At 45.4% G+C, this 25,926-nt stretch overlaps 1 protein-coding gene across 3 annotated transcripts in view; it reads right to left on the bottom strand.

Annotated features, from left to right (window-relative positions):
* Window positions 1-25,926, bottom strand: part of ncam2 (neural cell adhesion molecule 2) — a 335,099-nt gene that overhangs the window by 15,641 nt on the left and 293,532 nt on the right. For 2 of the 3 annotated variants that reach the window (XM_079495445.1, XM_079495443.1), the window contains exon 16: window positions 914-1,121. In XM_079495445.1, the coding sequence (XP_079351571.1) occupies window positions 914-1,121 (208 nt within the window). The remainder of the gene's footprint in view (window positions 1-913; window positions 1,122-25,926) is intronic. The other variant, XM_079495444.1, reaches the window with a different exon arrangement.

The raw sequence follows: 25,926 nt of genomic DNA, 5'->3' as shown, positions 1-25,926 counted from the left end.
ATTTTTTACCTGTGTGCAACAGAGGCGTTCCCGGCCGTCAGGGTGTTAGTGAGAGACTCGCTAACGCACTGGACCAGGGCTAGCTATAGGAGAAAATAAACTTTCCTGGGGGTTTTATGTGTGTAGTGTTTTTAGATATGTCAGTATTTCAAAGTTATTGTTTTTAATTTATGTAACCTTTATTTAACCAGTAAAATCCACATTGAGACTGAAGTCTCTTTTACAAAGTGCCAGTGATGTCATGGACACTGGTCTCACTTCCTCCCTTTCCCTCTCCACAAGGTGGCGTGGCGTGAGTGAAGCAATGCATTATGGTCATTGTAGTAAGCAGTGAGACCAGTGTCCATGACATCACAGACACTTTTAAACACTAAAATAACTAAAAACACACATTATCCACATAAAACCCCCCAGGGTAATGTTTCTTGTCTCCCAAACATCATTAAAATAAGATATGGTTGCAAAAGGGGTGAAGTGGCCCTTTTTAACCCATTTTGGGCGGGAACCCCTTTTGGTGTTTTAAGCATTACGTTATACTTTAGCCATTGAAAAATAGCAGATCTACAAGCTCATAGCGCGCCACCGAGTGGCGCGCTACGAGCTTGTAGGTCTGCTATTTTTGAAAAGTCGTGAAAATGTGGTGCAAATCTTTTAATATATATTCCAGAGTGAACATTTTTAACTAAAATATTTGCTTCTGGGGGGTCCCTGGAACAACATATTTTGAGATGGGGGTCCGTGGCCCAATAGAGATAATTCTGGGGGTCCTTGACATGAAAAAGGTTGAGCACAACTGACATAGAAGCATGGGTTTTTCAGAAAACTATTATGATTTAGAAGCCTTTTTTTTTAATCGCCATCAGTACTTTTTTCCACCACTGAAAAAGAACAATGGTAAATCAAGGGGACTCACAGGTAGGCTGCTTTGCCCTCCTCCATTTCTTTACCCTTGCCACTGGTGGTGGTCTTCTTGCTGCACAGCGTGCGCGTCATGCACGCCAGGAGACCGCACTGGCGGAGGAAGAAGCAGCTGACGTCCAGCAGCAGCAGGAACAGGAGGAGAGCCCCCAGGCCCAGGCCCACCACCACGCCCAGACCCAGGCCGCTGAACAGAGATTCTGCTGAGACAGGGAAACGCATGCACGCACGCACACACGCACGCACGCACGCACGCACAGAGGAAGAAAACAGTCAATCAATGCTTGCTTAAAGGTCTGGTAATTTCTTATTGTTTTTTAGGTTTTCTGAGCTCAATTCCCCTTTAGCAAAGACCCGCCCTCTACCACTTAGACACTCCCACTCGGACACTTTCCAGCCAGGCGCATTCATTCCAATGTAATTATCATGGATTTTACATTAAATACTGGTTCATTTTTGGAACCAGACCTTCAAAATCTCTTCCAAATCTGTCAACAAGGCCTGCCATATGCACTGGAAAAATGTGTGTGACATTTCTTTTTTAAAACAATGTTTTATCATATAGGAAAACTATTGGTGGAGAGGTTTGTCTAACCCATAATTATCCTTAGCTGTGATTGGATCATAGGGAGGGGCTTAGCTATAGGTCAATTGCACACAAAAAATAACTAAACTTTTAACATTTTCTGTTGTCTGGGGTTTTCTGGCTCAAACGAGTGCTCTGATTTGCCTGCCTGTGGACTGTGTGCGCGTGCGTGTGTGTGTGTGTGTGTGTGTGTGTGTGTGTGTGTGTGTGTGTGTGTGTGTGTGTGTGTGTGTGTGTGTGTGTGTGTGTGTGTGTGTGTGTGTGTGTGTGTGTGTGTGTGTGTGTGTGTGTGTGTGTGTGTTTTGGAAATACAGTTCAGATCCATTTCTGAGGGGAAGAACTGACAATTCTATCTTCATAATTGTCATGATCTTTTTTGGATTGATGATTAGAAAAACATTATATTCTCTTGCGATTTACATACTGTCCTGGTTTGAGTTGAATCTTTTGGTGTGATTTTGAGAGCAGTTTATCCATGCAGTGAGAGTGCATAGAGGGAGGAAACACACGTTGTTTCTCCATGCAGTGAGAGTGCATAGAGGGAGGAAACACACGTTGTTTCTCCATGCAGTGAGAGTGCATTATGCATAGAGGGGAGGAAACACTAGTTTAGCCATTGTTATGTAGTACTAGAGACATCGTTCAACCCTCCATGAAAGCAGACGCAAAACACTCTGCCACCATTAACAACTAATGAAAAGGGCCAGCACTCCTTGCCGATGCTGCCCTGTGCTCTACAGACTAAACTCTCAGTGATGCTGCTCTGTGTGCTACAGACTAAACTCTGCCCTGTGTGCTACAGACTAAACTCTGCCCTGTGTTCTACAGACTAAACTCTGCCCTGTGTGCTACAGACTAAACTCTGCCCTGTGTGCTACAGACTAAACTCTGCCCTGTGTGCTACAGACTAAACTCTGCCCTGTGTGCTACAGACTAAACTCTGCCCTGTGTGCTACAGACTAAACTCTGCCCTGTGTTCTACAGACTAAACTCTGCTCTGTGTTCTACAGACTAAACTCTGCCCTGTGTTCTACAGACTAAACTCTGCCCTGTGTGCTACAGACTAAACTCTGCCCTGTGTTCTACAGACTAAACTCTGCCCTGTGTGCTACAGACTAAACTCTGCCCTGTGTTCTACAGACTAAACTCTGCCCTGTGTTCTACAGACTAAACTCTGCTCTGTGTTCTACAGACTAAACTCTGCCCTGTGTTCTACAGACTAAACTCTGCCCTGTGTTCTACAGACTAAACTCTGCCCTGTGTTCTACAGACTAAACTCTGCCCTGTGTTCTACAGACTAAACTCTGCCCTGTGTTCTACAGACTAAACTCTGCCCTGTGTTCTACAGACTAAACTCTGCCCTGTGTTCTACAGACTAAACTCTGCCCTGTGTTCTACAGACTAAACTCTGCCCTGTGTTCTACAGACTAAACTCTGCCCTGTGTTCTACAGACTAAACTCTGCCCTGTGTTCTACAGACTAAACTCTGCCCTGTGTTCTACAGACTAAACTCTGCCCTGTGTTCTACAGACTAAACTCTGCCCTGTGTTCTACAGACTAAACTCTGCCCTGTGTTCTACAGACTAAACTCTGCCCTGTGTTCTACAGACTAAACTCTGCCCTGTGTGCTACAGACTAAACTCTGCCCTGTGTGCTACAGACTAAACTCTGCCCTGTGTTCTACAGACTAAACTCTGCCCTGTGTGCTACAGACTAAACTCTGCCCTGTGTTCTACAGACTAAACTCTGCCCTGTGTGCTACAGACTAAACTCTGCCCTGTGTTCTACAGACTAAACTCTGCCCTGTGTGCTACAGACTAAACTCTGCCCTGTGTTCTACAGACTAAACTCTGCCCTGTGTGCTACAGACTAAACTCTGCCCTGTGTTCTACAGACTAAACTCTGCCCTGTGTTCTACAGACTAAACTCTGCCCTGTGTTCTACAGACTAAACTCTGCCCTGTGTTCTACAGACTAAACTCTGCCCTGTGTTCTACAGACTAAACTCTGCCCTGTGTTCTACAGACTAAACTCTGCCCTGTGTTCTACAGACTAAACTCTGCCCTGTGTTCTACAGACTAAACTCTGCCCTGTGTGCTACAGACTAAACTCTGCCCTGTGTTCTACAGACTAAACTCTGCCCTGTGTTCTACAGACTAAACTCTGCCCTGTGTTCTACAGACTAAACTCTGCCCTGTGTTCTACAGACTAAACTCTGCCCTGTGTGCTACAGACTAAACTCTGCCCTGTGTTCTACAGACTAAACTCTGCCCTGTGTGCTACAGACTAAACTCTGCCCTGTGTGCTACAGACTAAACTCTGCCCTGTGTGCTACAGACTAAACTCTGCCCTGTGTGCTACAGACTAAACTCTGCCCTGTGTTCTACAGACTAAACTCTGCCCTGTGTTCTACAGACTAAACTCTGCCCTGTGTTCTACAGACTAAACTCTGCCCTGTGTGCTACAGACTAAACTCTGCCCTGTGTGCTACAGACTAAACTCTGCCCTGTGTGCTACAGACTAAACTCTGCCCTGTTATGCTACAGACTAAACTCTGCCCTGTGTGCTACAGACTAAACTCTGCCCTGTTATGCTACAGACTAAACTCTGCCCTGTGTGCTACAGACTAAACTCTGCCCTGTTATGCTACAGACTAAACTCTGCCCTGTGTGCTACAGACTAAACTCTGCCCTGTGTGCTACAGACTAAACTCTGCCCTGTGTGCTACAGACTAAACTCTGCCCTGTGTGCTACAGACTAAACTCTGCCCTGTGTTCTACAGACTAAACTCTGCCCTGTGTGCTACAGACTAAACTCTGCCCTGTGTTCTACAGACTAAACTCTGCCCTGTGTTCTACAGACTAAACTCTGCCCTGTGTTCTACAGACTAAACTCTGCCCTGTGTTCTACAGACTAAACTCTGCCCTGTGTGCTACAGACTAAACTCTGCCCTGTGTTCTACAGACTAAACTCTCAGTGATGCTGCCCTGTGTTCTACAGACTAAACTCTGCCCTGTGTTCTACAGACTAAACTCTGCCCTGTGTGCTACAGACTAAACTCTGCCCTGTGTTCTACAGACTAAACTCTGCCCTGTGTTCTACAGACTAAACTCTCAGTGATGCTGCCCTGTGTTCTACAGACTAAACTCTGCCCTGTGTTCTACAGACTAAACTCTCAGTGATGCTGCCCTGTGTTCTACAGACTAAACTCTGCCCTGTGTGCTACAGACTAAACTCTGCCCTGTGTTCTACAGACTAAACTCTGCCCTGTGTTCTACAGACTAAACTCTGCCCTGTGTTCTACAGACTAAACTCTGCCCTGTGTTCTACAGACTAAACTCTGCCCTGTGTTCTACAGACTAAACTCTGCCCTGTCTGCTACAGACTAAACTCTGCCCTGTGTGCTACAGACTAAACTCTGCCCTGTGTGCTACAGACTAAACTCTGCCCTGTGTTCTACAGACTAAACTCTGCCCTGTGTGCTACAGACTAAACTCTGCCCTGTGTGCTACAGACTAAACGCTGCCCTGTGTTCTACAGACTAAACTCTGCCCTGTGTGCTACAGACTAAACTCTGCCCTGTGTGCTACAGACTAAACTCTGCCCTGTGTTCTACAGACTAAACTCTGCCCTGTGTTCTACAGACTAAACTCTGCCCTGTGTGCTACAGACTAAACTCTGCCCTGTGTTCTACAGACTAAACTCTGCCCTGTGTTCTACAGACTAAACTCTGCCCTGTGTGCTACAGACTAAACTCTGCCCTGTGTGCTACAGACTAAACTCTGCCCTGTGTGCTACAGACTAAACTCTGCCCTGTGTGCTACAGACTAAACTCTGCCCTGTTATGCTACAGACTAAACTCTGCCCTGTGTGCTACAGACTAAACTCTGCCCTGTTATGCTACAGACTAAACTCTGCCCTGTGTGCTACAGACTAAACTCTGCCCTGTTATGCTACAGACTAAACTCTGCCCTGTGTGCTACAGACTAAACTCTGCCCTGTTATGCTACAGACTAAACTCTGCCCTGTGTGCTACAGACTAAACTCTGCCCTGTTATGCTACAGACTAAACTCTGCCCTGTGTGCTACAGACTAAACTCTGCCCTGTGTGCTACAGACTAAACTCTGCCCTGTGTTCTACAGACTAAACTCTGCCCTGTGTGCTACAGACTAAACTCTGCCCTGTGTTCTACAGACTAAACTCTGCCCTGTGTGCTACAGACTAAACTCTGCCCTGTGTTCTACAGACTAAACTCTGCCCTGTGTGCTACAGACTAAACTCTGCCCTGTGTTCTACAGACTAAACTCTGCCCTGTGTGCTACAGACTAAACTCTGCCCTGTGTTCTACAGACTAAACTCTGCCCTGTGTTCTACAGACTAAACTCTGCCCTGTGTTCTACAGACTAAACTCTGCCCTGTGTTCTACAGACTAAACTCTGCCCTGTGTTCTACAGACTAAACTCTGCCCTGTGTTCTACAGACTAAACTCTGCCCTGTGTTCTACAGACTAAACTCTGCCCTGTGTGCTACAGACTAAACTCTGCCCTGTGTTCTACAGACTAAACTCTGCCCTGTGTTCTACAGACTAAACTCTGCCCTGTGTTCTACAGACTAAACTCTGCCCTGTGTTCTACAGACTAAACTCTGCCCTGTGTGCTACAGACTAAACTCTGCCCTGTGTTCTACAGACTAAACTCTGCCCTGTGTGCTACAGACTAAACTCTGCCCTGTGTGCTACAGACTAAACTCTGCCCTGTGTGCTACAGACTAAACTCTGCCCTGTGTGCTACAGACTAAACTCTGCCCTGTGTGCTACAGACTAAACTCTGCCCTGTGTTCTACAGACTAAACTCTGCCCTGTGTTCTACAGACTAAACTCTGCCCTGTGTGCTACAGACTAAACTCTGCCCTGTGTGCTACAGACTAAACTCTGCCCTGTGTGCTACAGACTAAACTCTGCCCTGTTATGCTACAGACTAAACTCTGCCCTGTGTGCTACAGACTAAACTCTGCCCTGTTATGCTACAGACTAAACTCTGCCCTGTGTGCTACAGACTAAACTCTGCCCTGTTATGCTACAGACTAAACTCTGCCCTGTGTGCTACAGACTAAACTCTGCCCTGTGTGCTACAGACTAAACTCTGCCCTGTGTGCTACAGACTAAACTCTGCCCTGTGTGCTACAGACTAAACTCTGCCCTGTGTTCTACAGACTAAACTCTGCCCTGTGTGCTACAGACTAAACTCTGCCCTGTGTTCTACAGACTAAACTCTGCCCTGTGTTCTACAGACTAAACTCTGCCCTGTGTTCTACAGACTAAACTCTGCCCTGTGTTCTACAGACTAAACTCTGCCCTGTGTGCTACAGACTAAACTCTGCCCTGTGTTCTACAGACTAAACTCTCAGTGATGCTGCCCTGTGTTCTACAGACTAAACTCTGCCCTGTGTTCTACAGACTAAACTCTGCCCTGTGTGCTACAGACTAAACTCTGCCCTGTGTTCTACAGACTAAACTCTGCCCTGTGTGCTACAGACTAAACTCTGCCCTGTGTGCTACAGACTAAACTCTGCCCTGTGTGCTACAGACTAAACTCTGCCCTGTGTTCTACAGACTAAACTCTGCCCTGTGTGCTACAGACTAAACTCTGCCCTGTGTTCTACAGACTAAACTCTGCCCTGTGTTCTACAGACTAAACTCTGCCCTGTGTTCTACAGACTAAACTCTGCCCTGTGTTCTACAGACTAAACTCTGCCCTGTGTTCTACAGACTAAACTCTCAGTGATGCTGCCCTGTGTTCTACAGACTAAACTCTGCCCTGTGTTCTACAGACTAAACTCTGCCCTGTGTGCTACAGACTAAACTCTGCCCTGTGTTCTACAGACTAAACTCTGCCCTGTGTTCTACAGACTAAACTCTCAGTGATGCTGCCCTGTGTTCTACAGACTAAACTCTGCCCTGTGTTCTACAGACTAAACTCTCAGTGATGCTGCCCTGTGTTCTACAGACTAAACTCTGCCCTGTGTGCTACAGACTAAACTCTGCCCTGTGTTCTACAGACTAAACTCTGCCCTGTGTTCTACAGACTAAACTCTGCCCTGTGTTCTACAGATTAAACTCTGCCCTGTGTTCTACAGACTAAACTCTGCCCTGTGTTCTACAGACTAAACTCTGCCCTGTCTGCTACAGACTAAACTCTGCCCTGTGTGCTACAGACTAAACTCTGCCCTGTGTGCTACAGACTAAACTCTGCCCTGTGTTCTACAGACTAAACTCTGCCCTGTGTGCTACAGACTAAACTCTGCCCTGTGTGCTACAGACTAAACTCTGCCCTGTGTTCTACAGACTAAACTCTGCCCTGTGTGCTACAGACTAAACTCTGCCCTGTGTGCTACAGACTAAACTCTGCCCTGTGTTCTACAGAGTAAACTCTGCCCTGTGTTCTACAGACTAAACTCTGCCCTGTGTGCTACAGACTAAACTCTGCCCTGTGTTCTACAGACTAAACTCTGCCCTGTGTTCTACAGACTAAACTCTGCCCTGTGTGCTACAGACTAAACTCTGCCCTGTGTGCTACAGACTAAACTCTGCCCTGTGTGCTACAGACTAAACTCTGCCCTGTGTGCTACAGACTAAACTCTGCCCTGTTATGCTACAGACTAAACTCTGCCCTGTGTTCTACAGACTAAACTCTGCCCTGTTATGCTACAGACTAAACTCTGCCCTGTGTGCTACAGACTAAACTCTGCCCTGTTATGCTACAGACTAAACTCTGCCCTGTGTGCTACAGACTAAACTCTGCCCTGTTATGCTACAGACTAAACTCTGCCCTGTGTGCTACAGACTAAACTCTGCCCTGTTATGCTACAGACTAAACTCTGCCCTGTGTGCTACAGACTAAACTCTGCCCTGTGTGCTACAGACTAAACTCTGCCCTGTGTTCTACAGACTAAACTCTGCCCTGTGTGCTACAGACTAAACTCTGCCCTGTGTTCTACAGACTAAACTCTGCCCTGTGTGCTACAGACTAAACTCTGCCCTGTGTTCTACAGACTAAACTCTGCCCTGTGTGCTACAGACTAAACTCTGCCCTGTGTTCTACAGACTAAACTCTGCCCTGTGTGCTACAGACTAAACTCTGCCCTGTGTTCTACAGACTAAACTCTGCCCTGTGTTCTACAGACTAAACTCTGCCCTGTGTTCTACAGACTAAACTCTGCCCTGTGTTCTACAGACTAAACTCTGCCCTGTGTTCTACAGACTAAACTCTGCCCTGTGTTCTACAGACTAAACTCTGCCCTGTGTTCTACAGACTAAACTCTGCCCTGTGTTCTACAGACTAAACTCTGCCCTGTGTGCTACAGACTAAACTCTGCCCTGTGTTCTACAGACTAAACTCTGCCCTGTGTTCTACAGACTAAACTCTGCCCTGTGTTCTACAGACTAAACTCTGCCCTGTGTTCTACAGACTAAACTCTGCCCTGTGTGCTACAGACTAAACTCTGCCCTGTGTTCTACAGACTAAACTCTGCCCTGTGTGCTACAGACTAAACTCTGCCCTGTGTGCTACAGACTAAACTCTGCCCTGTGTTCTACAGACTAAACTCTGCCCTGTGTTCTACAGACTAAACTCTCAGTGATGCTGCCCTGTGTTCTACAGACTAAACTCTGCCCTGTGTTCTACAGACTAAACTCTCAGTGATGCTGCCCTGTGTTCTACAGACTAAACTCTGCCCTGTGTGCTACAGACTAAACTCTGCCCTGTGTTCTACAGACTAAACTCTGCCCTGTGTTCTACAGACTAAACTCTGCCCTGTGTTCTACAGATTAAACTCTGCCCTGTGTTCTACAGACTAAACTCTGCCCTGTGTTCTACAGACTAAACTCTGCCCTGTCTGCTACAGACTAAACTCTGCCCTGTGTGCTACAGACTAAACTCTGCCCTGTGTGCTACAGACTAAACTCTGCCCTGTGTTCTACAGACTAAACTCTGCCCTGTGTGCTACAGACTAAACTCTGCCCTGTGTGCTACAGACTAAACTCTGCCCTGTGTTCTACAGACTAAACTCTGCCCTGTGTGCTACAGACTAAACTCTGCCCTGTGTGCTACAGACTAAACTCTGCCCTGTGTTCTACAGAGTAAACTCTGCCCTGTGTTCTACAGACTAAACTCTGCCCTGTGTGCTACAGACTAAACTCTGCCCTGTGTTCTACAGACTAAACTCTGCCCTGTGTTCTACAGACTAAACTCTGCCCTGTGTGCTACAGACTAAACTCTGCCCTGTGTGCTACAGACTAAACTCTGCCCTGTGTGCTACAGACTAAACTCTGCCCTGTGTGCTACAGACTAAACTCTGCCCTGTTATGCTACAGACTAAACTCTGCCCTGTGTTCTACAGACTAAACTCTGCCCTGTTATGCTACAGACTAAACTCTGCCCTGTGTGCTACAGACTAAACTCTGCCCTGTTATGCTACAGACTAAACTCTGCCCTGTGTGCTACAGACTAAACTCTGCCCTGTTATGCTACAGACTAAACTCTGCCCTGTGTGCTACAGACTAAACTCTGCCCTGTTATGCTACAGACTAAACTCTGCCCTGTGTGCTACAGACTAAACTCTGCCCTGTGTGCTACAGACTAAACTCTGCCCTGTGTTCTACAGACTAAACTCTGCCCTGTGTGCTACAGACTAAACTCTGCCCTGTGTTCTACAGACTAAACTCTGCCCTGTGTGCTACAGACTAAACTCTGCCCTGTGTTCTACAGACTAAACTCTGCCCTGTGTGCTACAGACTAAACTCTGCCCTGTGTTCTACAGACTAAACTCTGCCCTGTGTGCTACAGACTAAACTCTGCCCTGTGTTCTACAGACTAAACTCTGCCCTGTGTTCTACAGACTAAACTCTGCCCTGTGTTCTACAGACTAAACTCTGCCCTGTGTTCTACAGACTAAACTCTGCCCTGTGTTCTACAGACTAAACTCTGCCCTGTGTTCTACAGACTAAACTCTGCCCTGTGTTCTACAGACTAAACTCTGCCCTGTGTGCTACAGACTAAACTCTGCCCTGTGTTCTACAGACTAAACTCTGCCCTGTGTTCTACAGACTAAACTCTGCCCTGTGTTCTACAGACTAAACTCTGCCCTGTGTTCTACAGACTAAACTCTGCCCTGTGTGCTACAGACTAAACTCTGCCCTGTGTTCTACAGACTAAACTCTGCCCTGTGTGCTACAGACTAAACTCTGCCCTGTGTGCTACAGACTAAACTCTGCCCTGTGTGCTACAGACTAAACTCTGCCCTGTGTGCTACAGACTAAACTCTGCCCTGTGTGCTACAGACTAAACTCTGCCCTGTGTTCTACAGACTAAACTCTGCCCTGTGTTCTACAGACTAAACTCTGCCCTGTGTGCTACAGACTAAACTCTGCCCTGTGTGCTACAGACTAAACTCTGCCCTGTGTGCTACAGACTAAACTCTGCCCTGTTATGCTACAGACTAAACTCTGCCCTGTGTGCTACAGACTAAACTCTGCCCTGTTATGCTACAGACTAAACTCTGCCCTGTGTGCTACAGACTAAACTCTGCCCTGTTATGCTACAGACTAAACTCTGCCCTGTGTGCTACAGACTAAACTCTGCCCTGTGTGCTACAGACTAAACTCTGCCCTGTGTGCTACAGACTAAACTCTGCCCTGTGTGCTACAGACTAAACTCTGCCCTGTGTTCTACAGACTAAACTCTGCCCTGTGTGCTACAGACTAAACTCTGCCCTGTGTTCTACAGACTAAACTCTGCCCTGTGTTCTACAGACTAAACTCTGCTCTGTGTTCTACAGACTAAACTCTGCCCTGTGTTCTACAGACTAAACTCTGCCCTGTGTGCTACAGACTAAACTCTGCCCTGTGTTCTACAGACTAAACTCTCAGTGATGCTGCCTTGTGTTCTACAGACTAAACTCTGCCCTGTGTTCTACAGACTAAACTCTGCCCTGTGTGCTACAGACTAAACTCTGCCCTGTGTTCTACAGACTAAACTCTGCCCTGTGTTCTACAGACTAAACTCTCAGTGATGCTGCCCTGTGTTCTACAGACTAAACTCTGCCCTGTGTTCTACAGACTAAACTCTCAGTGATGCTGCCCTGTGTTCTACAGACTAAACTCTGCCCTGTGTGCTACAGACTAAACTCTGCCCTGTGTTCTACAGACTAAACTCTGCCCTGTGTTCTACAGACTAAACTCTGCCCTGTGTTCTACAGACTAAACTCTGCCCTGTGTTCTACAGACTAAACTCTGCCCTGTGTTCTACAGACTAAACTCTGCCCTGTGTGCTACAGACTAAACTCTGCCCTGTGTTCTACAGACTAAACTCTGCCCTGTGTTCTACAGACTAAACTCTGCCCTGTGTTCTACAGACTAAACTCTGCCCTGTGTGCTACAGACTAAACTCTGCCCTGTGTTCTACAGACTAAACTCTGCCCTGTGTTCTACAGACTAAACTCTGCCCTGTGTGCTACAGACTAAACTCTGCCCTGTGTTCTACAGACTAAACTCTGCCCTGTGTTCTACAGACTAAACTCTGCCCTGTGTTCTACAGACTAAACTCTGCCCTGTGTGCTACAGACTAAACTCTGCCCTGTGTGCTACAGACTAAACTCTGCCCTGTGTTCTACAGACTAAACTCTGCCCTGTGTTCTACAGACTAAACTCTGCCCTGTGTGCTACAGACTAAACTCTGCCCTGTGTTCTACAGACTAAACTCTGCCCTGTGTTCTACAGACTAAACTCTGCCCTGTGTGCTACAGACTAAACTCTGCCCTGTGTTCTACAGACTAAACTCTGCCCTGTGTTCTACAGACTAAACTCTGCCCTGTGTTCTACAGACTAAACTCTGCCCTGTGTTCTACAGACTAAACTCTGCCCTGTGTGCTACAGACTAAACTCTGCCCTGTGTTCTACAGACTAAACTCTGCCCTGTGTTCTACAGACTAAACTCTGCCCTGTGTTCTACAGACTAAACTCTGCCCTGTGTTCTACAGACTAAACTCTGCCCTGTGTGCTACAGACTAAACTCTGCCCTGTGTTCTACAGACTAAACTCTGCCCTGTGTGCTACAGACTAAACTCTGCCCTGTGTTCTACAGACTAAACTCTGCCCTGTGTTCTACAGACTAAACTCTGCCCTGTGTTCTACAGACTAAACTCTGCCCTGTGTTCTACAGACTAAACTCTGCCCTGTGTTCTACAGACTAAACTCTGCCCTGTGTTCTACAGACTAAACTCTGCCCTGTGTTCTACAGACTAAACTCTGCCCTGTGTTCTACAGACTAAACTCTGCCCTGTGTGCTACAGACTAAACTCTGCCCTGTGTTCTACAGACTAAACTCTGCCCTGTGTTCTACAGACTAAACTCTGCCCTGTGTTCTACAGACTAAACTCTGCCCTGTGTTCTACAGACTAAACTCTGCCCTGTGTTCTACAGACTAAACTCTGCCCTGTGTGCTACAGACTAAACTCTGCCCTGTGTGCTACAGACTAAACTCTGCCCTGTGTTCTACAGACTAAACTCTGCCCTGTGTTCTACAGACTAAACTCTGCCCTGTGTTCTACAGACTAAACTCTGCCCTGTGTGCTACAGACTAAACTCTGCCCTGTGTTCTACAGACTAAACTCTGCCCTGTGTTCTACAGACTAAACTCTGCCCTGTGTTCTACAGACTAAACTCTGCCCTGTGTTCTACAGACTAAACTCTGCCCTGTGTTCTACAGACTAAACTCTCAGTGATGCTGCCCTGTGTTCTACAGACTAAACTCTGCCCTGTGTTCTACAGACTAAACTCTGCCCTGTGTTCTACAGACTAAACTCTGCCCTGTGTGCTACAGACTAAACTCTGCCCTGTGTGCTACAGACTAAACTCTGCCCTGTGTGCTACAGACTAAACTCTGCCCTGTGTGCTACAGACTAAACTCTCAGTGGTAGATGCTGCCCTGTGTGCTACAGACTAAACTCTCAGTGATGCTGCTCTGTGTGCTACAGACTAAACTCTGCCCTGTGTTCTACAGACTAAACTCTGCCCTGTGTGCTACAGACTAAACTCTGCCCTGTGTGCTACAGACTAAACTCTGCCCTGTGTGCTACAGACTAAACTCTGCCCTGTGTGCTACAGACTAAACTCTGCCCTGTGTGCTACAGACTAAACTCTGCCCTGTGTGCTACAGACTAAACTCTCAGTGATGCTGCCCATGTGTGCTACAGACTAAACTCTGCCCTGTTATGCTACAGACTAAACTCTCAGTGGTAGAGGTGAATCTGTCCTGTGTGCTACAGACTAAACTCTGCCCTGTGTGCTACAGACTAAACTCTGCCCTGTGTTCTACAGACTAAACTCTCAGTGGTAGATGCTGCCCTGTGTGCTACAGACTAAACTCTCAGTGGTAGATGCTGCCCTGTGTGCTACAGACTAAACTCTCAGTGGTAGATGCTGCCCTGTGTTCTACAGACTAAACTCTCAGTGGTAGATGCTGCCCTGTGTTCTACAGACTAAACTCTCAGTGGTAGATGCTGCCCTGTGTGCTACAGACTAAACTCTCAGTGGTAGAGGTGAATCTTTTCACCCTTGAAGCTCCCCGCATTATGCCTCTTCCAGAATATTCAATTATCCACATGCAGCCTTTTGCAAAATGTCCAGTGTAAACTATGACGGAACATGTTCCTCGATTACCTTTTTTCACTGAGGAAAACAAAATAAAAACAACATAATAACTAAGCTATGATGACTAAAACTATGACTAAATATATTGACAATTTCGTCAACAAATAAAAACTAGATTAAGATGTTATGGAGGGACTAGTAGAGAAGAGTCATTTTATGCTTTGTTGCATGCTGAAAATAACAGCTCTACAAGCTCACAATGCGTTGCGAGCTTGTAGATCTGCTATTTTCAGCATCGCCATCAAGACCTGCCAAAATATATTTTAGTCGACTAAATCAACTGTAGATTTAGTCGACTAAAACTAGACTAACATTCTTCTGTTTATTGTGCACCGAGGGAAACTGATCAAATAAATGTATATTATTACAACTGAATGTCGCATTTACTATGAAAATGTTTACTATGACATCTGATGTCATAGTAAATGCGATCTGGGCAATTAAGCCCATATGGAAGCCCATATGGAATGTCAGAACAGGTTCCGACATTCCATATGTTGATCCTTCCCCCATCCATCCTTCCTCTTCGATGTCTCCTTTTTGACTGATACCTGTCCATTCAAACTCTAGACGGGTCTGCCCCAAAGTTATTAGTGCAGCCGTTCCCGGCAGCCGGCGAAAACAAGAGTTCTCAACAGGCTCGAAAATTAAGGCCCGGCCCTCATCAAACCCTGTACACTCAAGATAATGTCCCCGCTACCACCCTTAGATCTCCATATATGGAGCTGACCTGTTCTGACATCCCATATGTTGATCTGACCTCATCAAACTCTGTACACTCAAGACATGCTCCTTATATGGCCAGTACAGAATTCATTCCATGTTGATCTGACCCCCCCCATGCCAAAGCGTCAGTGCTCGCCCAGCAGTCTGCCGTCAACGAGGCGGATGCGTGCACGTGAACTCACCCTTTAGGGCGAGGTCGCTTCTCACCCTTAGGCGTCTTACTGGTTTAATATATGTTATTAGTCATTATTTTACAGTGGAGGCACCAGCAGCACTTTTAGTATGATGTTAAAATCAACAGCATTTTGAATAAATGGATTTGTTGTTTACAAACATTACGGAGTGTGTACACGTTCAGGGGGCAAAGGATGCTTTGATTAAAACATGCACATCTGATTAGATTCTAATTACAGCAGCTGTGCAGAGTTTTAAATAATTTAATGTGCATGATCTTGATACTGGATTTATTCGGGACGTATAATATAATACTACAAAAACACTGTTGAGGGTCTTTAAGGGTGAGGTGTTTTTTCTTCATACTGTATATGCCCCCGCCTAGGCCTACATTTGTATCATTTGTATTAATCCATTTTGGGCGGGAACCCCTTTTTTGCTTTAGCTATTGAAAAATAGCTACGAGCTTGTAGGTCTGCTATTTTTGAAAAATCGGAGAACCACTGACATAGAAACATAGCTTTTTCAGAAAACTGTCAGGATGTAGAAGACATTTTTAGAATCTGATCTCAGGTCAAAATGGGTTAATTGTATCTCCCTGCTCTTAATGTTTAAAGATGGTTGTCTAATAATTGTGCCGGGCAGAAAAATATAGCAGAGCCGAACGCCAAGATGAAATACTACTGTATATCCATACTTGTATTCTCATTCTATAATAAATATTTGTTTAACCCATTTTGGGCGGGAACCCCAATTGGTGTTAACATTATGTTATGCTTTAGCTATTGAAAAATAGCAGATCTACAAGCTCATAGCGCGCCACCGAGTGGCACGCTACGAGCTTATATGTCTGCTATTTTTGAAAAATCGAAGAACGACTGACATAGAAACATAGCTTTTTCCGAAAACTGTCAGGATGTAGAAGACATTTTTAGAATCTGATCTCAGGTCAAATTCTATTTGCGAGTTATCCGACTGAACTATGTGTTGTGCAATACGTGCAACACAGTGTTGCTATCGGCATGCTGGTGAGCGTGTGAGTGAGTATACACCAGTCCACTTACAATCCTATTCAGCTCGTCCAGTGCTAGAGATTTATCAGCCCGTTGGGAGGTGTAAACAGCCGCGATGGAGGACTGAGCTGAACTCTCCTGGGAGGTAGAGAAATGTCTACCTTTGATGGTCAGCAGCTCCGGAACGAGCAAACAGTGTGTTGTTAAAAGCACACAGACCTCCGTGGCCCACGGAGAGAGTTATCCATAAAGCTCCTCTCGACTTAACCCATTTTGGGCGGGAACCCCTTTTGGTGTTAGCATTATGTTATGCTTTAGCTATTGAAAAATAGCAGATCTACAAGCTCATAGCGCGCCACCGAGTGGCGCGCTACGAGCTTGTAGGTCTGCTATTTTTGAAAAATCGAAGAACGACTGACATAGAAACATAGCTTTTTCAGAAAACTGTCAGGATGTAGAAGACATTTTTAGAATCTGATCCCAGGTCAAAATGACTTAACAGGCATGCTGGGCTCCAGCCACGTCTCAGGGAATGCCAGGAACACAGCAGCACTACCTAATGTCCTGTTGTTTAATCTGTGCACGCAACTCATACACACTAGATTGTTTTCCAGGGACTGAACATTTGCTAGCAGAATGCCGGGACAGATGAGGTTTGTTGTTTCTCCATTGGGGTTTTTTGCGGAGCCCCGGGCCGGCGTGCATCCCTATCTTGTTTGTTTTTTTCTTTTTGCAAGTAAACAAAGGACCCCAGAGGATCGTATCTCCAAATGTGTTTGTCTATCACTGAATATGATGGCGCCAAATGTGTAAAAAGAGCAAGTAATATAGAGTAAATCCACAGTTCTCGTCAGTGCAGCCACCCCAGGGCACACCGGCAGATGTAAGCATTAATACCATACAGTAGGCTTGTACGTTTTTCCAAATTTCTTAATTTGATTTTGAGAGAACGAGAGGCAGGCATGTGACTGGCTAGTTTAGCACGGAGTCAGTCTATGCATCCGTGTTGCACGGTGCATGTGCAGTGAACAATAATGGCCTAATAAATAAATGTGTTTCAAAACTATGGGGAGTCAAGTCACCCAAAAGCCTGAAGGCTGCACCCCAACTCTGACAGCCCTTGGGTAGCCAACCAGGCCTGGTGGAGGTCTGCACTCCAACTCTGACAGCCCTTGGGTAGCCAACCAGGCCTGGTGGAGGTCTGCACTCCACGGAGCGCACTTTTCTGATTCGATGTGTGTTGAATAGGTGTGTCAGGAATGGAGCGAATCAGAACAATAGATAGTGATGCAGGAGATGAAGGAGTAATTGCACTCCATCTACGTACCAGGTTAGGTACAAATGTTATGCTGACATGGTCCACTTCTTGCTGTATCATTCTCTTCTGTTGAGAATCAGCAGGGTTTCATGTGAGCGATGAAACAGACTCTGAAACATTTCATCTACTGCATGTGGATGGAGAATTATAAACAACTTAACTATTCTGCCGTGAGAGATGGGTATCTGGCACAGCTGGTTAACACCACCTTGTGGTTTTGAATTTTACAATAATAAAATAACACTATCATAATCGCACAATATCAAAAACTCCTGTCATCCTATGGGTTAGAGAAAAAAAAAACATTGCAATCGTGCGAACTGGGCAGTGCAGTGCAGTGCAGTGCGTGCGTGCGTGCGTGCGTGCGTGCGTGCGTGCGTGCGTGCGTGCGTGCGTGCGTGCGTGCGAGCGTGTGTGTGTGTGTGTGAGAAAAAGAAAAGAGGAAACCTTTCCGATCCTCAATTATAATTGTCTCCCTCTAATGACCCTTTTGCATGCCTCTGATTGGCTGGGGTGATATATAGGGCGCCTAGAAGTATCATTCGATTGGCTTTGCAATTGCTAGTCATCCAACATGTTGCACCTGACTTGGGCGACCATTCATCTGCATTCCCACTGACATTATCAGCTCATTACAGCTTCAGCTGCTGATTGACTCTCCCTTGATTACATCTGAGGAGGCTCGCTGGTCGATTTATGATGATTGAATGGGCATCCACTGATTGGGGGAAGTTAGCAGGTGCTAATGCTTTGTGGGATAAACATAATCATTAGTGGATGTTGTGTGACTAAAGGAGGGACATTTCCTGAGTGCTCAATTTAATCTCCTTTATAGAGCGAGCGAGCGAAAAGAGAAAGTTTGTCTGCTAGGAAGTCCAGAGAGAAGTAAACAGTCATTACATCTTATCTTGGTAGTTTGCGGAGTAGTCAAGAACCAATCGGAGTAGTCAAGAACCAATCGGCGTCCTGATGGGATTCCAGTATACTCGAGAGACAACTTCGAGAAAAGTGGAAAACCAAGGAAACTACATTCTCAAGTTAAAAGAAAACACGAGTACCATTACGGGTGGAAACCTGTCCAAAACCATTTATTTTAAAGAAATTTAAAAAAAAATCACACCCATGTGAAGTAAGTGGTGCAACTCCGTGTGGGGGTCCCCGGAACTTCCAGACCCCCAGGAATGCACCCAGGGGGCCAGGCCGGTTCCGGTGAGCCGCCCTGCGTCCGAAACGGTTGAGAAATGACAGTTACCATGTGGGGGTCACTGTACTGTACTGTACTGTACTGTACTGTACTGTACTGTACTGTACTGTACTGTACTGTACTGTACTGTACTGTACTGTACTGTACTGTACTGTACTGAATTGCATTTTTATAGCGCTTTTCCAAGTGCTCAAAGCGCTTTACAATGGTTCATTCATTCATACAGCGGTGGCCGAACGGATAGCGGCGCGGTCTAGATACCGGAAGGTTCCCAGTTCGAATCAGCCGTCCGACACGTTAAAATTACCACCGCTGAAATGCCCTTGAACAAGGCATCAACCACTACGATGAAATGTGTTCTATGAGCAGGGCCTGGCTGGAAACAAGTTCTTGAGCTTAGCCCAGATACCCTGGGTAAATATAGATTTAATTTCATTTCATTTCATACATTGGGAGGTGAAGCGGCGAACAGTCGACGCCAGCGTCCTCACTTCCCACATTCACACACCAATGGTGGCAAGCTTACACCGACCGACTCCTTGGAGGCAGTGTAGGGTTCAGTGTCTTGCCCAAGGACACTTCGACATGTGGACAGGAGGAGCCGGGATTCGAACCGCCGACCCAGGGATCATTGGACGACCTGCTCTACCTCCTGAGCCACAGCCGCCCGTACTGTACTGATACACCTGAAATCATCATACAGTATATACACTTAATATGTATGTGTGTGTTAGGCTGCACAACAGTGACACTTGGTTTTCAAAACCAACCAAATGCAATTTCCGTGCTCAGACACACCCAGCCAGCCAGCCAGCCAGCCAGCCACCCAGGCACCCAGGCACACACAAAGCGACTTAAGGAAGTGGTTGCACCACTTAAAAAGAGCTTGTGACTAAATACTAACTATTTGGATCCATTGGAATAATATACATTGGGAATACAGGTATTTCCCCCATTCCCTGGAAAGTAACGCTTCTGAACATACAAGATGTCTGCCCGTCTGCAACAACATGAATATCATATCTCAGTATAATAATGTAATAATGTAAACTATAGTCTTAGTAAAAATGTAATAAAAGTAAACTAGATACCACATGGATACTCTCCTTTCCAAACTCACAACCTGCTGAGCCACCGGTGTCATGTCATTAGTCCCGTCTGGCAGCTCATTGTTCCAATGCTGCGTTTGGTCCAACTCGCACATTACTAACCCTAAGCCACGGCTTAGTCCTAACCGGCCACGGGTTAGTCTTAACCGGCCACGTATGCCGAAGCCACAGGTTAGTCTTAACTGGCCAAGGATGTCGGACTAACGGGATGTTAGTGAGGGATGAGTTATGGGCAGTCCGAGCTAACCTGACTCCGCCAGATGGGGCAGATCAAGGCAGCACTGTGTATGCCTTGATCCCGCCTCTAGCTGCCGCTGATTGGCCAGGCCGTTTTGTGGCCGGAGCATCAAGTCTGCCTGAGAGTTCCCAGATGGGAGCAGGAGGGGGGAACCCAGTGTACTCTCTGCTGCCCCATCTGGCGGAGTCAGGTTAAGTCCGAGCCACCAGCATCAACCAACCAAGCTGTTTGGAGCTGTTTTACTGTAAGTTCTCATTCTCCTAATGGCTTGGCAGAGCTACAGTATAATGTATCTGTGAAATGGCTGTGGAAACAACAGGGCCCTAATACTGCCCCAGGTAGATCCAAGACGACGTCTAAATGGAGTGTCACCACAGAACAAGCTTTTAAAGAGCAGAGCACCGTTAGGGTGTCCGTTAGGGTTGTAGAACAGAATGGATGAATGCACTCTATGCTTGTCCGTTAGGGTTGTAGAACAGAATGGATGAATGCATCTTGGCCTATGCTTGGCGTATAAAGTGGCAGTATCCATTTCTTTCTTGAAATGTTTTTAATCATTTGCACTGTACCATTTTGTTATTATTATTATTATTATTATTTTATTTTTAATTATTTTTTTGTGGCTTTCGCCTTCATTCCGGGACAGGAAATGGGGAGAGAGATGGGGGAAGACATGCAGCAAAGGCCGTCGGGATCGGGAGTCGAACCCGCGGCACACTGGATCACCAGCCAAGGTGCCTGGACCACTGAGCCACGGCCCAGGCCTATTATTATTATTATTATTATTAATAATAATATGTATCCTTTTTATGTTTATGCTTTATTAGAGAAATAGCTCTTGGCTCTTGTTAACTTGCAATAAGAAATTAAGCTCAATAATGATGTAACCCAGAATGTTCTGGAAGGATTAATCTGTGTTTGGGTCCAGGCCCATCTCTTCTCTAAGGATTAATCTGCAAAGAGCACTATTAATTAGCTGATGTAAAACATTCTCACTGCCATGCCCATCCGGTTTATTGGTAATCAGATCTGTAAAAAAGCAGTCGGTAGCAATCTCATCAAATAAACGCCATGCCATAAACAAGAAAAGCAAAAGTGGTTCTTTTATAAAAGAGCTTGTTTAGTGGACAGCGTGCTTTGAATACAGATGATAGAAACATAGCAGTCCCCCTAGCCAAGCAAGCCTCGTCTTTTTACATTCCATTGCTTTCTGATAATTTGTACAATGAAAATGTATGAGGGGAAGATGATTAATGTAATAGGCAGAGATAAAAAGCATCCATTTTGATTTGTTGGCATCATTTCCAGGAATTCTCTCATCCCTGCTGAGATGAAGTGCCTCTCTGGGAGATCTCATGAATATCTCTGATGCCATTATTGTGTCCCGCACAAATAAAACTCAAGCTGGTGCCTCATTTTTGCAATCAAGTGTTCTTTATGAAGCATGACCAGCACAAGAGCACAAAGAACATGCAAGAGAAACAAGAAGAAAGTGTTGGCGTTCGCACCGTTGCACCAAACAAATGTGATCTGTGTTTTTGGAATTGCTCTACAACTCTATAGTACCTTTATTCAAAGAACCTTACAATGTGCATTACAAGGGATGTAAAGCAAAGCAAAGCAAAGTTCTTTGTTTACCCAGGGAAGTGGACTAAGCTCGAGATGCTTGTTTACAGCCACACCCTGCTCATAGAACATTTCATGGTAGGGGTTCAATGCCTTGCTCAAGGGCACTTCAGCGGTGGTAAATTTGAACGTGCCGGTCCGGGTATTCGAACTGGCGACCTTCCGGTATCAAGACCGCTCTGCAAACCGTTCGGCCACCGCTGCTCCTAAAGTTGGTTTACTAAACAAAGAGCGGGAGGACAAATAACTATCTTTGCAACTTTTTTGTGGTTATTGACTCAAGAACATAGTCAAAGTCAAACCACATAGGTTGACTATCAACAACAACAAGGCAACAAAGGACAGTGACAGTCTAGTCTAGTCTAGTGTTGAGAAAACATGCTGCTATTTTGTCCCAAAGTGACAATAAATGCTGCTATGTGTTTCAAAAAAGCAATGGGACATAGCTCTGTTTACTAAATGCGGTAGGCTATACATCATCCAACTGTATATGCTTTCGCTTTCCCCATTTCTAACTTTCAACGCATCTTTGATGTATTTACAAACTCAAACTTAAATATGAAACATTTCTACATTTACCAAACGAAAATGCATGTATTTTCTGACCAGAAACAGGGATGAAACATATCCCCACCGGCCAAATACATGACCAGAGGAGTCATATCAAACGTGGTGGCATGGATTCAACCATCGCCCCGGGGCATGGATTCAACCATCGCCCTGAGCATGGATTCAACCATCGCCCTGAGCATGGATTCAAACATCGCCCTGAGCATGGATTCAACCATCACCCTGAGCATGGATTCAACCATCACCCTGAGCATGGATTCAACCATCGCCCTGAGCATGGATTCAACCATCGCCCTGAGCATGGATTCAACCATCGCCCTGAGCAAATCACACTCTTGCAAGATGTATTTGGAGTATGAAAGTATGATAATCCTTCTCAAATCTTACCCCCAGAATTCAGTTTTCAGAGACATACTTTTACAAGCTGTAGTCCTAAATCTGCCAGTCAAGCGATGCCTGATTTTCATAATAATAATTTCATAATGATATGAAATACAATATAAAAAATCACACCCGTGTGAACTGAGTGGTGCAAATCCCCCCCCCCCCTCTATCTCTCTATCTCATTAGCAGGCAACAGTGCAGCACTATCTCTCTCTCTCTGTTTCTGGCACAACAGCGCCACTTTTGGTACTCATTGGTACTGGTGCTCATAGTCACACACAAACACACAAACATGAACACACGGGTGAACACACGGTTGACACGGACATTGCTGTTCCTTGGAGTGGTTGCACCACTCAAAAAGGACCATCTATAGTTGCTGCGTTTGGTCACAAATTGTAGAATAAGCTGTCTCTGTGTTAGGGTCTGCTCTATCATTGCCATGTTTGAATCTCACTTGAAAGCCAATACCATATCCCACTGTGTTTGAGTTCTCGCGTTGCCAGACTGTTGCCTCTCACAATGTTCAAATGCTTCCGTCATACAGTCCGGACTGGAGCAAACGAAAGCTCTGATCATGAGCGAGCGATAAAGTAGGGAGGAAGCCTCCTCCCTATACTTCCTTTTCGTCTTTACAGTCACGCAAATGTATCCTAATATAGTATGTATATATAGCTTGCTGCTTAGCAGAAATGTAAATAAAATAAATAAAGATATTTTAAAATATATTATCGTGAACCGAAATGGAAGCTTCCTTGGTGTAGTTCCAGACTCTATATATCATTCGAAGATTGTGGAATAGTTGTCTGGCTACGCAAGACTATATATGTTTGAGGCTCCCTGGAGGTCATATTTCCATTGTTTGTTTGTCCCATGTATTCTCGTCGTCGTTAGCTGTGCCCTGTAGCAAAATTATGCGTATGTGTCTTTGCTTTGTTCACTTTTTAATTTGGTATTGTGCAGCACTTTGGTCAGTGTTGTTGTTTGCTTGTAATGGGCTCTATAAATAAAGTGCCTCCTTGACAGGAAGACTAACATTTGTCAAGTACACAAGACCAAAGGATAGGTTTCTTTATGGATAAGTCAGCCTCACTGACAATGAAATGCAATGCTATGGGGGGGGGGGGGGGGGGGGGGAGAGGGAAGAAGAAAGAATTGAAACAAACCAAGGACAACTTTGACATCACTGACATTTTAGTTTAAGAGATAGAACACACAGCAGTGGAGAAAAGAAGAGGAGTGGAGAAAAGAGAGAGAGAAGAGATGATAGAGAGAGAGAGAAGAGAGGACAGAGAGAGAGAAGAGATGATAGAGAGAGAGAAGAGATGATAGAGAGAGAGAAGAGATGATAGAGAGAGAGAAGAGATGATAGAGAGAGAGAAGAGATGATAGAGAGAGAGAGAAGAGATGATAGAGAGAGAGAAGAGATGATAGAGAGAGAGAAGAGATGATAGAGAGAGAGAAGAGATGCTAGAGAGAGAGAAGAGATGATAGAGAGAGAGAAGAGATGATAGAGAGAGAGAAGAGATGATAGAGAGAGAGAGAAGAGAGGAGAGGAGAGACAGAAAAGGTTGTAAAAGGAAGGATCAATAGAAGAGCGTACAGAGTCACCCTCTGCAGGTTCATAAAACAGAGGAAAGGAGAGACTGTGAAAGATAGAAGTCATACAGTACATACAGATGTTGTAGCGCCAAGGACAGCCTAGGGTTTCATTGTCCTTTATCAGTGTGAGTGGACAGTATGTGGGTAGGTAGGTACTTTGAGCATACCTTGTGCATACATACTAGTGTTGTAGTATTTGAGTCATTTACTCTGTCTCGTCCTCGCCCTTAATTTGACTTGGACTCGACTCGGTCTCAGACCAAGGGACTCGAGACTCTTACTTGGGACTCTTCCCCCACAGAGTCCACTCGAGTCACGAGTCACTACAATGCAATGGAATTATACCTATATTATGAGGACCCCATTCACATTAACATTATAATAATGAATTGCATTTTTATAGTGCTTTTCCAAGTGCTCAAAGCGCTTTACAATGGTTCATTCATTCAGGTGAAGCGGCGAACAGTCGACGCCAGCGTCCTCACTTCCCACATTCACACGCCAATGGTGGCAAGCTCATTGGAGGAAATGTAGGGTTTCAGTGTCTTGCCCAAGGACACTTCGACATGTGGACAGGAGGAGCCGGGATTCGAACCGCCGACCCAGGGATCATTGGACGACCTGATCTACCTCCTGAGCCACAGACACCCTATTATACGAGAGTAGCTGGCACTTACTGTATAGACAGTTATCTTGTTACGTAAGTAACGGAGTGTAGCTGACGCACCTGCCTGCTCTCGCAGTGTTTTCTGTACCTATCTGGCCTCAACTCGGTCTTGCCTCCCGTCGGTCTTGGCCTTGACTCGGACTTGACCCCCTCCCACACTAGATCTCTACTTGGACTCAACCCCCCTCAGACTTGGTCTTGACTTGGACTCACTTTTGTATGTATATATGTATGTATGTATGTATGTATGTATGTATGTATGTATGCATGTATGCATGTATGTATGTATGTATGTATGTATGTATGTATGTATGTATGTATGTATGTATGTATGCATGCATGCATGCATGCATGCATACATGTATGTATGTATGCATGTATGCATGTATGCATGTATGTATGTATGTATGTATACTACTGTATGTGTGGGTGTGTGAGAGAGTAAGATTGAGATGACTGCAGTGCATCAGACATTATTTAGCCCGATTTCTACTTAAATGCACACCGGACGTGTTACGCACCGCACCGCAAAAAAAAAAAAAAAAAAAGAATCTGAAAGCTCACAAGACGTGCTGCGCTGAACCACGTTGTGCATGGGCTTGTAGATCGGCTACTTTCCGTGCACGGCATAATGTACAACCATGAAGCATAACTAAAGGATCCTCCTTACTACATCAGAATCTGGATGATCAAACTGATGATCATCATAATGCATGAGTGGCTCTCAAGCTTCCTGGAGAGCACCTGGCTTGTTACATCTGACAATTAAGCTGTCGCACGCACCCATGCACAAACTGACATGTTAAACACTATTTTTTTAAAACGTTTGGAAAAATGTTTGAATATTAATATATAGAAGCAACGTGTTGGGTTTTCTATTTTCTCTTTTTTTTAAACTTTTATCTTTATTTTCATGACATTTTGTTCCATTGACACCGCATTGAGAATACACCGGCAGACACAGTGGATGAAAGAACATGATGCTTAAATGTGCCAGGGAGCAGGGGAAGATAAGTAAAGAAGGAAATGAATAATGAACAAACAAGTGAGTCATAGAGGGTGACACCAGAAGTATCGCTTCTTTT

This window comes from Electrona antarctica (genome assembly GCF_951216825.1).
Source record: "Electrona antarctica genome assembly, chromosome: 24".
Lineage (NCBI taxonomy): Eukaryota > Metazoa > Chordata > Actinopteri > Myctophiformes > Myctophidae > Electrona > Electrona antarctica.
Note: the sequence above shows the minus strand (reverse complement) of the source record. Positions and strands in the feature narration are given on the sequence as shown.